The 13,933-nt window shown below is 39.9% G+C and overlaps 1 protein-coding gene across 1 annotated transcript in view; it reads left to right on the top strand.

The window, feature by feature from the left end:
* Positions 1 to 13,933, top strand: part of LOC311007616 (uncharacterized protein) — a gene marked incomplete at its 3' end in the record, with an annotated part of 130,752 nt that overhangs the window by 69,279 nt on the left and 47,540 nt on the right. Inside the window, 6 exon segments of the mRNA XM_084000869.1 lie at positions 1,656 to 1,902; positions 3,772 to 3,892; positions 4,553 to 4,689; positions 10,217 to 10,432; positions 10,434 to 10,474; positions 11,273 to 11,463. Coding sequence (XP_083856995.1) covers positions 1,656 to 1,902; positions 3,772 to 3,892; positions 4,553 to 4,689; positions 10,217 to 10,432; positions 10,434 to 10,474; positions 11,273 to 11,463 — 953 coding nt within the window.

Below are 13,933 nucleotides of genomic sequence, written 5' to 3'. Positions count from 1 at the left end.
CAGCCTGTCACCTCTCACTGACACTCAGAGCCAACAAGAAGCAGAGTTACCCCCCCCCCCCCCGGTTTGCCTGGGGGGGTAACATCTGGGACAATGACAAATATACTGTAATTCTAGTGTAAAGACATAATACAGTGCACTGCTGTTACTCCTGATGCCATGTGAGACATAGAGGGAACATCTCTAACTTGTGTTGTTTACCAATTATACTGCACTTGAGATGTTTAGTGGATGTCTGAAAATTGCAGGATCTACCGAGAGAGTCTGTGTTAGGCATTTTAGCATTTAAGCGACATTTGTAAATTGCAGCATTAGCCAATAGTCTGAATCGGGAGGGTCTTCAACAGTCTTCTGATGGACGTCTTTTCATGGGGCCCCACCAATTCGTGGGCAACTCTTTTCACAGCACCAGTGAAGACCGCTATTTCTTTAAAAGCCACATACGGCTTTGGACTGATACGAAACTACCTGAACATCTCAGACTATTATATTATATGGTCAAGTGACTCTAATGCATCATCAGTAGATGGAAAGTAACCATTAGAAAAGTGCACATGAATCATTTAAAATTTCCAAAAATATCTTCCTTTTTATTTCAACCGAGCTGTATTTTTCATCCATCCACAGGCATAGTCTAATTTTTTTTAATTGTTCAGTAGTCCATGAGCTGTTAGGCGTTATTTGTTTTGTTTTGTTTTGTTTTTTTGTCAGTAGTCCCCCAATTTTTCATCAGATACACTTTAAACTAATTTCACATTGATCTGAGCCTCCTCTTCCATTATACATACATTGAAGTTTCTACCATGTTTCTTTCTTTTTTTTTTTTTTTTTTTAAATCATGATTCCGTTAGAGATTGATATTAAAATTATTGACAGCTAAACTTATAGGCATAGAATAAAAGTTTTGATGCCAGTTAAAACAATTTAATGGTGGTGCTATCTGAACACAGATCATTTTGAACATTTATTTGGGTGTCAGACATTTATCCGAGGTGCAGTAAAGAGAAAGTCTGGCACTCATTTTGTTTGCAATCACTGTTTAAACATCTTCACTGTCTGCACTTGTTAGTGTGGTGATAAATTCTCCTTCTGGGTTTCTTCTCTGATGAGCAGGAACAGCATTTATTTCCTGCTGCAATTTTCTTTTAATTTATTTTCCCATTTCAGACACTTTTTTTTTTTTATTATTAAACTGATTCTCTCAATCATTGTTTGTATTACACTGCAAATAACCTAACAACTAACTTAATTTTAACAAAAGTTATAACCAAGAATGGGGGGCATGTCTCAGATCAATTATGTGACCAGTTGAATGCTGCTGTACTGCTATTACTCTTACATTTAGCTCGAAGACAGACAGGGGCCACTTCATTTCTCAGTTTCAGGGAAGAACTTTCTTCTTTTATTCTTTAGCTGTCAGAGCTTTAGTTAGTGTAATTCTTACAAGTTTGATTAATATGGGTCCTGTGCTCTTCTTATCTCAGCTGACCTCATTTCACCTCACTCTCCTCTTCTCTGTGAAACGCTAACACTCTCGCATGGATTACTTCATTTTCAGACGTCCATGAATCCTCCTCAGCCTCAGACCTCACGGCTCATGCAGATATTTGACGATTAAATCACATGTTGCGTCGCTCTCTTTCCTCTCTGTGCAGGTTGTGAGACTGACTTCTGGGGTCCCCACTGCACCAACCGCTGTCAGTGCCGCAACGGGGCCAAATGCAACCCAATCACCGGAGCCTGCGTCTGCACTGATGGGTACCAGGGCTGGCGCTGCGAGGAGATCTGTGACCCCAGCTTCTTCGGTAAAGACTGCCTGTTGGAGTGCCAGTGCCTCAACGGTGCCACCTGTCATCACCAGACTGGAGAGTGCCTGTGTGCGCCTGGATACACCGGGGCCTTGTGAGTGTGGTGTTCTCCAAGTTTTCCATGAAAGTAGTGATGGACTTTTTTCTTAAGTATCACAATTTTGTTTGAGAGATTCAGTTATCACCAAAATTAGGTAAAATCAAATGTATGTTGCAATAGCGTATTGTAATGGTTCATCCGTGTAATACACATAAAGTTGGACGCAGCTGACATTGGCATCACGTGTTTCTGAAGAGATGTTTAGAAGCTCAGAGTGAGCTGTTCCACCATTGCCATTTTGGCAGTGTCTGACTCCGCCCCCTAACTCCTTGCTAATCTGCTGTAAGTATGGGAAGAGAGTAGGGACATGTGTTGTGCTGAGACCTCATTGCATGCTGGTTTGCGGCAAATATTCACCCACCTGTTACCCAAAGATGTCATAACGTCATAATGTCTAGAAATAGTTTAGTTTTTTTAGTTTATTTCAAACCAGACATTAGACACAATTCAACAAGACCAAACCAAACCAAACAAACAATAAACACTATCAATACAGTAACAGTATAGCCTAGAAATAACGGTCAATTTCATAGTAATGTTGAGAAATATAGCCAATAAATAACAAAAGATTGCGTAGAAATAGCCCAGAAATGACAGTCAATTGCAAGGACTTGGGGGAGAAAAATTCTGGCCTTTCCCAAAAAAATCAAAGCATGAAAAGTATGTGTAATCTTTTGCCTTCATGAAAAACATGACATTACTATTAAATTGACCATTATTTCTAGGCTATTTCTTTTCATTACGCAATTAATTGTTATTTCTTGGCTATTTCTTGACATAATCATGTAAGTAGCAGCCTGTAAATTAAAGGGTTACCCTGTTTTTGTACCACGCTGTAAACATGTTTATTTCTGTGTAAAGTTGGACATTTTAACATTGGAGTCTATAGGGACTGACTCACTGTTGGAGACAAACTCGAGTGGTCAGGAAAGTAACAGCAGTTGTTTCACTTAGTTGACACCTGGTGACATATTATTAATACAGACTTAATTAGAATTCACTTCCAAGGTTTACCCATGGATGGTTAACACATAATATGATTTATATTATTATTATATAAGAAATACAGCTCCAACTCATCAGAGAAACCTACAGAGAATTTATCAGTGCAGACATTGAAGGTGCCTAGACAAAATGAGTGTAAGTTTTACTTTTTGCTGCACCTTTGGTAATTGTCTAACATCAAAACAAATAAGGTATCTTATTTATTACATTAACCCAGAGGCTCATTTTTGTGATCTGTATATACCGTAGAGTAATTTTACTTTGGGAAGTTTTGTCAGTGATGATTAAAAACCAATAATATTCCAACTTTTACACAACACTGTTTCTACAAAACAAATAGATACAAATATGAGTTGTGAGTTTGTAACCCTTCTAACATCACAATGAAAAAAAAAGGAAACCGTCACCGCACATTGCTGTTCTGAATCGCATCGACCTTCCAAACACACCAGGTCTATATGGAGTCCAAAGTCTTATTTCACACTGTAATTTGGTCAATACAACAGAAACAGCTTCCTCTTTATTAGGAACAAGACCAGAAAAATCACCTCTCCACCCACAGTGTCTGCAGTTGTGTTAAATGTTGTGTAAACCGCGCACATGTGTGCAGCGAACCAGAGATGATTTAAGGTTAAGTGAACAGCTTCGGAGCCGTGGCCACTGCAACACTGCACATTTGTGGCACAGTAGTACAGATGGTATAAGCACGACAACTTCACTGCTCTCTAAAGTAAACTCACAACTTTTAATAAGACATATTATATTATAACATATTATATTCACACATACTATATGGAGACATGTTGCTGCTTCACTAACTCAGGCTGAACATCTGCTTCCTCTGTCATTCCCATCCAGCTGTGAGGAGACGTGTCCTCCAGGTAAACATGGCTCCCTGTGCGAGCAGCACTGTCCCTGTCAGAACGGAGGAACCTGCCATCATGTCACCGGAGAGTGCTCCTGTCCCGCCGGCTGGGTGGTACGACCTGCACTACATTCACAACTACACCAGCTAATGTGCATTTCTGTCAGAGATCAACAAACAGAGAGTTTCTGAGCCCAAAGCTGAGATGACTGTGTTTGTGCTTGACCATGCTGAGGGTGAAAATATACACAGGCATTTGCTTTGACAAATTTTCAGTGTACGAAAGTTTAGTTCTTAGTATTTCTTCCCTGAAGTTTGTTTTTTCAGGCTGCAAAAGCAAAAATCTCCTTAATGACATTTAATTTCATCAGGGGACACCAAATATATTTGAAACCAGCACTTATGAAACTTTCATAAGGTTAGGAGCTGTCTCATCCTGCTGCACCTGCTGAGACTCACAATGAACCACACAACTAACTATCCAACATTGTAATACACATAGAAGTAATGTGATTGCAGTGGACTGGCTGATTAAAGTGGTAGATTATTGTTATTGTAAATTAAATCACAACACCCTGAAAACTCATTATAAATTGGGAGGATTTCAGTTTCTTTTTGTTTGTTTGTTTGTTTGTTTTTATTTAAAATGGAGAGTTATTGTTTTCTGACACTTGTAATGTCACTGCCATCGTTTACTGAGAAAAGTAGCTCAGTTTTATTGAATCTGAGAACCTATTCTGTCATGTAGTATAATCTGAAACACTTCCTCCTCAGGGCCCAGTGTGTGCACAGCCGTGTCCATTCGGATCATTCGGCATTAACTGCTCTCGGGAGTGCACGTGTCGTAACGGAGGACTGTGTGACCACATCAGCGGTCAGTGCCAGTGCACAGCCGGCTACATCGGAGAGAGGTATAGTATCATAGTACAATTGCAGTTGGTCCGGTTTTTATTTAGTTTTTTTTAAGAATTGTATATTATTGTTATAACACATGGTAGTAACACTGGACTGCATTTTCGATTTTGAATATTGCCCATTTTAGTAATCTCATAGTAATTCTCATTATCTGATTATATTAAACTCTATCAGGCTCCACAGGGAAATTAGTTTGTTGCAGCTGCAGATATGAGCAGAATTTAACAGGGAGAATATGAGAAGACAGTAATGTAATTGATAAACAGTAAAAAGCAGTGGGGAAACTAATAGAAACAATCATGCACTACAAAAACATGTTTGGTCACAATATTAGTGGTAAATACAGAGAGGGAGTATAACGTTTTATGTGGAAAACACAAAATTCAACACTACCTACAGATGTAACAGCAACATCAACTGCTTATTCGCATTTGAATGAATAACTGACATTCAGTAGGTCTTACATAACATACAGTGTGACGGTGGCATAAACACAACCCCTAAAAACATTCAGAGCATTCTTTTCTTCATCAGGAGACATGTGGCCTTGTCTCTGGTTTGTTTACTGAATATGTGGTTAGTCACCACACTATTACTGTAAGAGAAACATGTGAATAATATTTTTCCTCATACTTAATTTCCACAATAATTCATCTTAAGGAATAAAAAGGACAAAATATATATTATTCCTCCAAAATAACAAATTTGAACTTTTTTTTACTCAAAACACAATATTAGTTTTTCTTTTTTTTTAGCAGCGTAATGTATGTATTCGTATCGTTTCGTCAGTGGCCTGACCCGACCATGCCTTCCAGAGGTATAGAATTATACTACTTAGAAATAGCGTATCTTCACACTGATGGGCTCATTTGCTGTTGTAGGTAACAGAGACACAACCAGAGACTTTTGCGTATCCAGTTAAAAGCTCTGTACAGGGGCTTTAAAATACAACTATTTTATTATAACTCATCCTGCATTTGGGAACCAATACACAGTTTTATTCCATGTGATTTGGGGTGTTCAGTTAACTCCCATATGCAGTAAAAACCAAATCAGGCCAATCTCAAAACAAATATGACCTGCCCACTTTAAAATGTAATGTCATAGAAACTAGAAATGCTCTAACTGTGGTTACCCTGACCTTTTAAAACCAAACTAAACAATATTTATTTTATTTTGTAACAATGAGTGACCATATGCAGCAACGTGAAAAGCAAAAGATCACCAACTCTGGACTTCCCCTAAAGTCAGAGCATTTAGCAACTCTTATCTCATTGTTCGGGTTATACAGTCTGAAAGTCTTAATTCACTCATCCACCCACCCACCCAGACTCTGCAGGCAGGCAGGAGCACCAGAACACTCAACACTACCTGAAAATCACCAAAGATGGAGACGGCCCAGGCAAAGTAGGGCCATCAAAGAACCCCAAAATGACCTCTGAACGCCTTGCATGCAGATCTAAACACCTCACATATAGACTACTGGTACCATTACAATTTACAGATGTTCCCTGAATGCCTCATATCCAGACTATCACCTGACTGTACAATTTGCAGATATTCCTTGAGTGCCTCATGTGCAATCATAAACCTAGCTATAGTATATAGAGCACATTATTATTATTATACAGTATACAGTATTATCATGAGCTCCACTTACACATAACAAATGTGCCACTGGGAGGGGAAGTTTTTGGCCCCTTTGTGATATGAGGCCACAAACATTTGCTTTATTTGGCTGTCTCACCTCAGCTAGTGAGATTTAATTTGAGTGACTGGGAGAGTGGAGACCAAAGCAGAGCTAAAAGCAGAGGTACATTCACTGATGACCTGTGTTACTTTTATGAAAAAAAAAAAACTCCAGCTATTTCTCAGTTGACACTTATCCTTTAACATAGTATGTTTTATTTTGGAGAACAGTTAACCCGCATCCCAGCGTGTTCTCCAAATTAGAAATAGAGTGTGACATGTGAACTGTATGAAGTGTTTCCAAATTACATTTTATGTCCAGTGTTAAATGTCAATGTTCTTCCCTCCTACTCTCTGCCTCCTACTAATGCTCATAGAATGCAATTATGCACTTTTCTCTCTCTTTTTTTCCATGCCAGCGTCACCTAAAGTGAGAGATTTTAACCAAGAGCCATTTGAAATAGTTTTCTGCATCATTACCTCCATCATCTCAGACAGTGTGTGTTGGTGGAAAAAGACCTCCTCCACCCTCACCTCCCTCTGGTCAGCTCTGACCCCCCCCCCCCCCCCCCCCCCTCCCCCTCTCCCTCTCTCCTCCTTCCACTCTGCCCATCTCTCTGTTTCTCCCTCTCCATCGTTATTCTCAATTGAGCCAAATTACCTCCATTCATTTAGGGCCCAGACAGGTGAATTAGCCTACATGGAATAATTCCTAGACTGAGTTCTCTTCTGCTCCGTCCACGTTCTAATGGAATTAGACGAGATAAGAGTCCTGAGGAAGTCGGCTTGATTTAAACGTGACACTAAACATAAGTCCTGGTTGAGCCATTTTAATTGAGTGATTTGTCTATTTCTTAATGGTTCCAAGTTGTGGACGTGTTGGGAATGACGAGGGACGTGGCCTGATTTTAACTCAACTTAAACAATTTCCTATTCAGTTCACCACTGTCCGTTCACTCGTGCTCATTATAATCCATACAGACACTTTGTTACATTTCACCTTGAGCTCAACTCCGGGTCTCAGCATAATGGGTTGCCTGTTGACCCTATAATGGTGTGAGTGTATGTGACGGTGGAGCGCATGTCATCTCTGAGGAAAATGGAGTGCTCTCCGCCAGACGGGGATAATATCACCCAGCTTTTATTGTGAGGTAGTCGTAGAAGCATCATACATCATTCTCTCAATTGTAATTATGAGCTTATAGGATAGTGTACTGTAGGGAGTGGTGAATGTGGAAATCTGTTTTTAACAAGTTTTTATGGCACAAAAAGCCAGGTTACTCATTCACTCTAACATTACCCGGATATTTTTCCACTCTTTTTTTGTTTTCTCTAATGTTTGAAAGAAACTTGTGATCTGTGGGTTTTTGTCTCAGGTCCAGATTTTTTTTATCATGTAGATCCATATGCATCTCCAATTGACTTCCCTGGACCAGTTTAGTTTAATTGACCAGAGCGTTTACTGCTCTGCCTGATTTGCCTTCATCATCTGATCATCACTAATGGAAAACAGAGGTCTAATTAGAATTCATCACATTGTTTATTATTATTTTGTTTCACCACTAACTTCTGCTCCAATAAACCAATTTCAGCCTTTAAAGGGACAATGAGGAGTTTGTATTTGGTTATAAACAATTCTCATATTAATGTGGATGAATCTACGTTACGTCACTTGTTAATGGGTCCATTTTCGATAAAAATACATTGTTTTGTCTTTATGGTTATTTTGTTATTATTATTGGTAGTTATCGTTATTTTATTATTATTATTATTAGTAGGCTCGCCCAGTATTTCCACTACGGATGCTGCCCGGCGGGTCATGGGAATAACGCTGCCGAATCGCCATTTATGATCGGAACTATGACGGTACTGTATGTGATTGTCTTCGAACCTCCGACTTTCGTTGAAATGAATCAATGAAAACGTTCTTGGCAAATGTTTTTGCTTTCGTCCGTCTTGCGCCGGTCCAAGAATTTCACCGTGCGCGCGGAGGCTCATGGGAAATGTAGTTTGAAAACACTTTGCTTTCCAAAACTCCTCGTTGTCCCTTTAAAGCTCCCATATACACTGTTTCCCATAAAGTTGGAATGAAATATATTTTTTAACCTCTTTTCATGAAATGATTGTGACAGTGTGATTTATTCTTGATATACAAACTGTATAATAATTCCAACTTTATGGACAACAGTGTAGTCTAAAGACATATACTTCATCATAACTGAGCTTCTCCGTTAGTTTGTGATGTCACAACAAAGCACTCACCAAGCACCACCCACCAATCAACACTTGCAGGATTTGTTTTTTCTGAATGTTCTATCTGGGATCTGCTCTATTCTATTGGATAACTTACAGTAGAAACAGTCAGCCAATCAGAGGACAGGCGAAGTGTAAAACATTTGCCCTTTAAATTCACCGACTGATGAACTCTTTGTCCCTTATTCTCGATGGGCTGCATTTAAATACAACTTTTATCAGGTTTGCTCCCATTCAGCCTCTCACACAGACACAGTCACACACTGACAGCTGTGAGCTGATACGCTGATACATGAGGTGAGAATCAGGAGGAGTTTCTCTCAAGGACACAAAGATTTCTTCGACATGTGTTCCTCAGAAGACATATTTCAAACGAGAGGAAGTCGGTGATGAGTGACAAGTTCTGTCTAGAGCATGACTGCAGTCTGACTTTATTTACATTTACAACACATCTATAGAGTCTTCAGTCCTCCAACAGTTTGAACACAATGAGAGAGATGCAAAACCTACCAGTGATACGTTATATTTTTAAGATAGAGAGAGAGAGAGAGAGACAGAGAGAGAAAATACCACGAACAGTGGCAACAGAGAATGATCAGCATTATGTAAAAAATCAGTGTGATGGTGATGACACATCACATGATCAGATGAGATGGACAACGTCAAGCATCCTGACTCTATTCTGCCTGATCTGAGTCTGAGGACGGTTACTCATAAGATGATTTTCAAAACTTAACCAATTTATGCACATACATGAGACAGTTTCAACTGACTTTTAACATTACAATCCTCTGGACACACTAGAAGATCGTCCAGACCACGGGACCACATACAGTACCTGCCAATTACAGTAATGATTTCACAGAGAAGCAGATCTCACAGAAACTTGCATGGTATGTGGCTGAAACATTTTGCAGCGCAGGATACACAATATCCACTCTCACTGGCTGTTGCAGGTATTTTTGTCAGAGGCAGCGCGGACTGGAATCGGAAAAATCAAACATGTTTGTTGAAAGGGAGCAAATTGTGTCCAAAATTGTCTAGGTTGTAGCCTGTCCAATCTGATCACAGCCTGACTCAGAGCTCTTCACAACCCTTTTCTCAACATAACCTTCCCAAACATGCATACCTTTTGGACCATTGTGTGAGTAGGAACCACTGTATCTATAATTCATAGAGTCGGCTTTTTTTGTTGTGTGAGGTAAATGTTTGGCCCAAAAAATTAAAATAAAAAATGGAGAAACGTATCTGCAAGGACTGGATTCCTTCTTGATATGTTATCTTTAAAATTAGATTTTTTCATCAACTGGAACTGAATGAAATCCAGCGTCAAGTAAAAGTCAGGAAATTGTTAGATAATAACTGTTTCTCTGAATGTAGCAGGTAAAAATACAACAAGTTTCCAGAGATGACGCTGGGAAATCAGTGTAACATCGCTGTAGCTTTAATGCTTTGTTGTTGGCTTTCTAAGAGATAACCCGGTTCAATGACTGGCTGACCACAAAGACTCACATTTTTTCACACACAGTCTCTACAAGCTCTTCTCACTGCTCCTCCATTCTGGTTTTTACACTGACGCAGATGCCAGGACGAATGCCCGGTCGGCACTTACGGACCGCAGTGTGCCCATAAATGTGACTGCCAGAACGGGGCAAAGTGCTACCACATCAACGGGGCCTGCCTGTGCAACGAGGGCTTCAAGGGCCCCAGCTGCCAGGACCGCTTCTGCCCCAGCGGCCTGTACGGACTCATCTGTGACAAATACTGCCCCTGCAAAGCTGGCAACACACTCAGGTACTGAACTGTCGGTCAAGGATACAGGAACATGTCCATGCTTTTGTGCTATACAACACTGAATGGATAGAAGGAGGTTGCATTTGAATTACTGTAGCTTTTTCCATTTTTGTAAATGTTGAAATAATTAATGAATACTTTTTTTCAAGTCCAATGTCAAGTATTCTGCATTACAGTTGTGCCTCTAATCGGTTTTGGCACTGCTTCAACCCTGAGTCAGGAAGGCCGCCATCTGTGCATCACTTAACTCTCACCTTTAAACCACAAAATGAATCAACTTCCTTTGAAATTCCATCATGTTATGTATTGACACATACAGTTTAAGCCTGGACCAGGTGCCTAGGGCCAGCTGCACAACTTACCTTAAAGTTTCCACTAAAGTAAACGCACATACAAGGTATAATTTCCCCTTATCTAAGGGAGTTATTTGAGGGTGTTGCAGAAAATCTCTTTGAAGGTTTCTTTAATTTAGGTGAAAAGTTAAGGTGAAAGAGATTTTGCAGCAGTAAAATTCTGCTGCATCATTAGGGGAGACTTGCTCAGCACTGTCCTGTAATGTGTTCACTGTCTTCATTAAGTTCAGCCATGTTGCAGTAGATAGAGTCGGGATAGCTTTAGTTTAATCAACCCTTCTTTTCTTCGCTAACAGAAGACTGGTTTTAAGTGGAGTAAAAGGCTAAGATAAGGACAAAACCTTAAATACCAAAACAATAAAAGTGATAATGTGAATCTTAGAGAGACCACGTGTTTTGTGCCCCTGGTCTCAGTTACTAGATGTGTTGAGGATTTTTTTAAATGTTTCAATATTTTTTACTAAATCTAAAAAAAAACACAACTTCTGACCTCCTCCCCCTCTCAGCTGTCACCCTCTGTCTGGAGAGTGCACTTGTGCAGCAGGGTGGACGGGGCTTTACTGCAACGAGACCTGTCCGGCGGGTTACTACGGCGAGGGCTGCAGAGAGCTGTGCACCTGCGCTAATGGGGCCGACTGCGACGGCACCATGGGAACATGTGTGTGTGCACCGGGATATATAGTAAGTGCAGAAACACAGGTGGTATAGAGTCGCAGCTGTTTCGTTCATCTGCTCTTAAACCTCTGTGTTAATGTAAATGGACCAGTTACATCATGGAAACCTCAGGTTTGTTCACAGATCCACTTATAAGGGAATTTGAAGATAAAGTTTTCACAGGGAACATTTCTCTGGTAGAGACTGTTTCAGTGAAAGCTGTTGACAATATTCTCCATGGATTTTTTTTTACTTGATATATATATTTTTTACTGCTGTGAGCTCTGCAAATGAAATTCCACTCAGAGCACAGCAGCATTTCCACCAACACAGCCACCAAACACATCTGAACAACCTGCACCATGTTCTGCAGGTTGCTACTTTTCACTTGCTCTCATCTCAACAGGAAACCAAATAGAAAAATAAAACCAAAAGAAGTTGCTCAATTTATTAGCTGTTTTACAATACACGAAAATGTACTTACAATAATCAGGCAACCAAAGAAATACATCAGTAATGACAATAATTGTATCACTCAGTAATTCTCATTTCAGATCATTTCTGTGTAGCTGCTGTGGTCACTCAGCAACAAGTTACAAAAAAGAAATTTAGCCGACTCCAGCTTAGACAGCTCTGACTGTTAACCTTGGCATAGCAGCTTCCTTTGAGTTTATAATGGAAACAATGGAGGCGCCCTCTGTCTGAAAGTACCTCAGAGCTTTTACACCCTGATACAGTTGAGAGATTCTTTATGAGAAGAATGCAAAGCAGAAGAATCATCTGACTCCCAGTCCCTAGTATATGATCTTACATTTCCCATGAGGCAACTCTCTGCCTGGTGAATTCGTGTGACTTTCAAATTCCTCACTTTCAGCTTGTAACACAGGTTTTCTGTTTCAAAATCTGTTTCTATGGGTGATATAAATGTGTTGGAGATATGAGACATAAAAGGATAACTTGCATCAGCAAAGTTGATACAAGTTTTCAGATGTGTGTTTTGTGACCAACACACACACACACACACACACACACACAAACTAAGCAGGGGAAACAGGAAGCTCAACCTGTCTGCCCGCTGCTGCTGACACTCTCTCTCTTGGCATTTATGTAATGACAAATGAAGGTTGTAATTTCTTGTTACTTATCAGCTGACATTACATTTGACATTTGACAAAGGTCCTTTAGAGCAACGGAAGACATTATACAGCTGTGTCTGACTGCCTGAGCAGAGCTCCCCGTCAACAGTGAACTGATGTTAGTGTGTGACACTGGTGGAATGCACCTTTACGAGCTAAAACCAGTGACTTCTCTTGGTTCAGTGAAACCCAGGCAAAGAAGACCATCAATCATTAACAGGGGTACACAATTGTGAAGTTAGACAGTATAATTGACAGATGACCCCTTAACGCCTCGCATGCAGACAACATGAGACGGTACAATTTGAGACAGATGTCTCCAGATGTCCCCTGAGCATCTCTTTTGCAGACTAAGATGACCATTATAATTTACAGATACTCCCTACACCACTGACATGTAGACTATGTAAGTTACAGATGTTATATGAACGCCTCACATGCCACTCTAAACAGTTAGTGTGGTGCTTCAGGAGCTGCTGTTTGACAAGTATATGCAGCATCTCTAATTATAGAAAATACAGTAAATACAAAAGGAACAGTTATATGAATCTTTTTCATTCCCAAATAAGAAAAGAAGGATGATATCCAAACAATGACAAATATGTATTAAATCTGCATTACAGTCCTCAGTGAACAGTGAGGCAGCTGCTGTGTGGATAATGAAGAGTTATTGTAGTTCCTGGTTGAGTGAAGGATTTTGCAGCCAACATATGAGTACAGTATAACGTGTGTTGGCTTTTCAGCAGCAGGTGCAGAATGTGCTCTGTAACATGCTGAGGTTAATTTATTAGATGCTGTTGAGTCGGCAAGTTCAGTTGTAGAGTTACATGTCTATTAATGGAGAAAGGCGACTGCAGGTGGGAAACCCCCTGAGACAGGTCAGGAGAAAGAGAGCGGGTCAGAGTCATGAGTACAGTATGTTATTGTGCATGTAAGCAGTAATCAAGTTGTGTGCAAAAATACTGTATGTGTATACAGGAAATTTGAACTGACACCAACTTCTCATTTTAACATCAGGGTATTTTCACCAAAAAATGACAAATGTGTTTCTTAATTTTTGTTGCCACTGCAGAATCATTGTGTGGCCATTTACTGAGAGACATTTCACTCACATTGTATCTGCATATTGAGACCAAAGAGCCACTCTGTTATATTTCGTTAACTGATATCTGTTTGTGGACGGGGCATAATTTGATTGTCTAATCAGTAGTAAGTGAATTGCTTGTTCAACCAGAGTTATGTGCATTTTTGTTTTTGCACAAAGACACCCACGCTTGTCACCCTATAGTCACTATTTTACAATTAGATGTAGCTACAGCTCCTCATTATTAATGCTGTATTAATCACATCAGGTGCGTGCC

Source organism: Trachurus trachurus (assembly GCF_905171665.1).
Source record: "Trachurus trachurus genome assembly, chromosome: 3".
NCBI classification, from domain to species: domain Eukaryota; kingdom Metazoa; phylum Chordata; class Actinopteri; order Carangiformes; family Carangidae; genus Trachurus; species Trachurus trachurus.
This window is presented reverse-complemented; position numbering and strand designations above follow the sequence as displayed.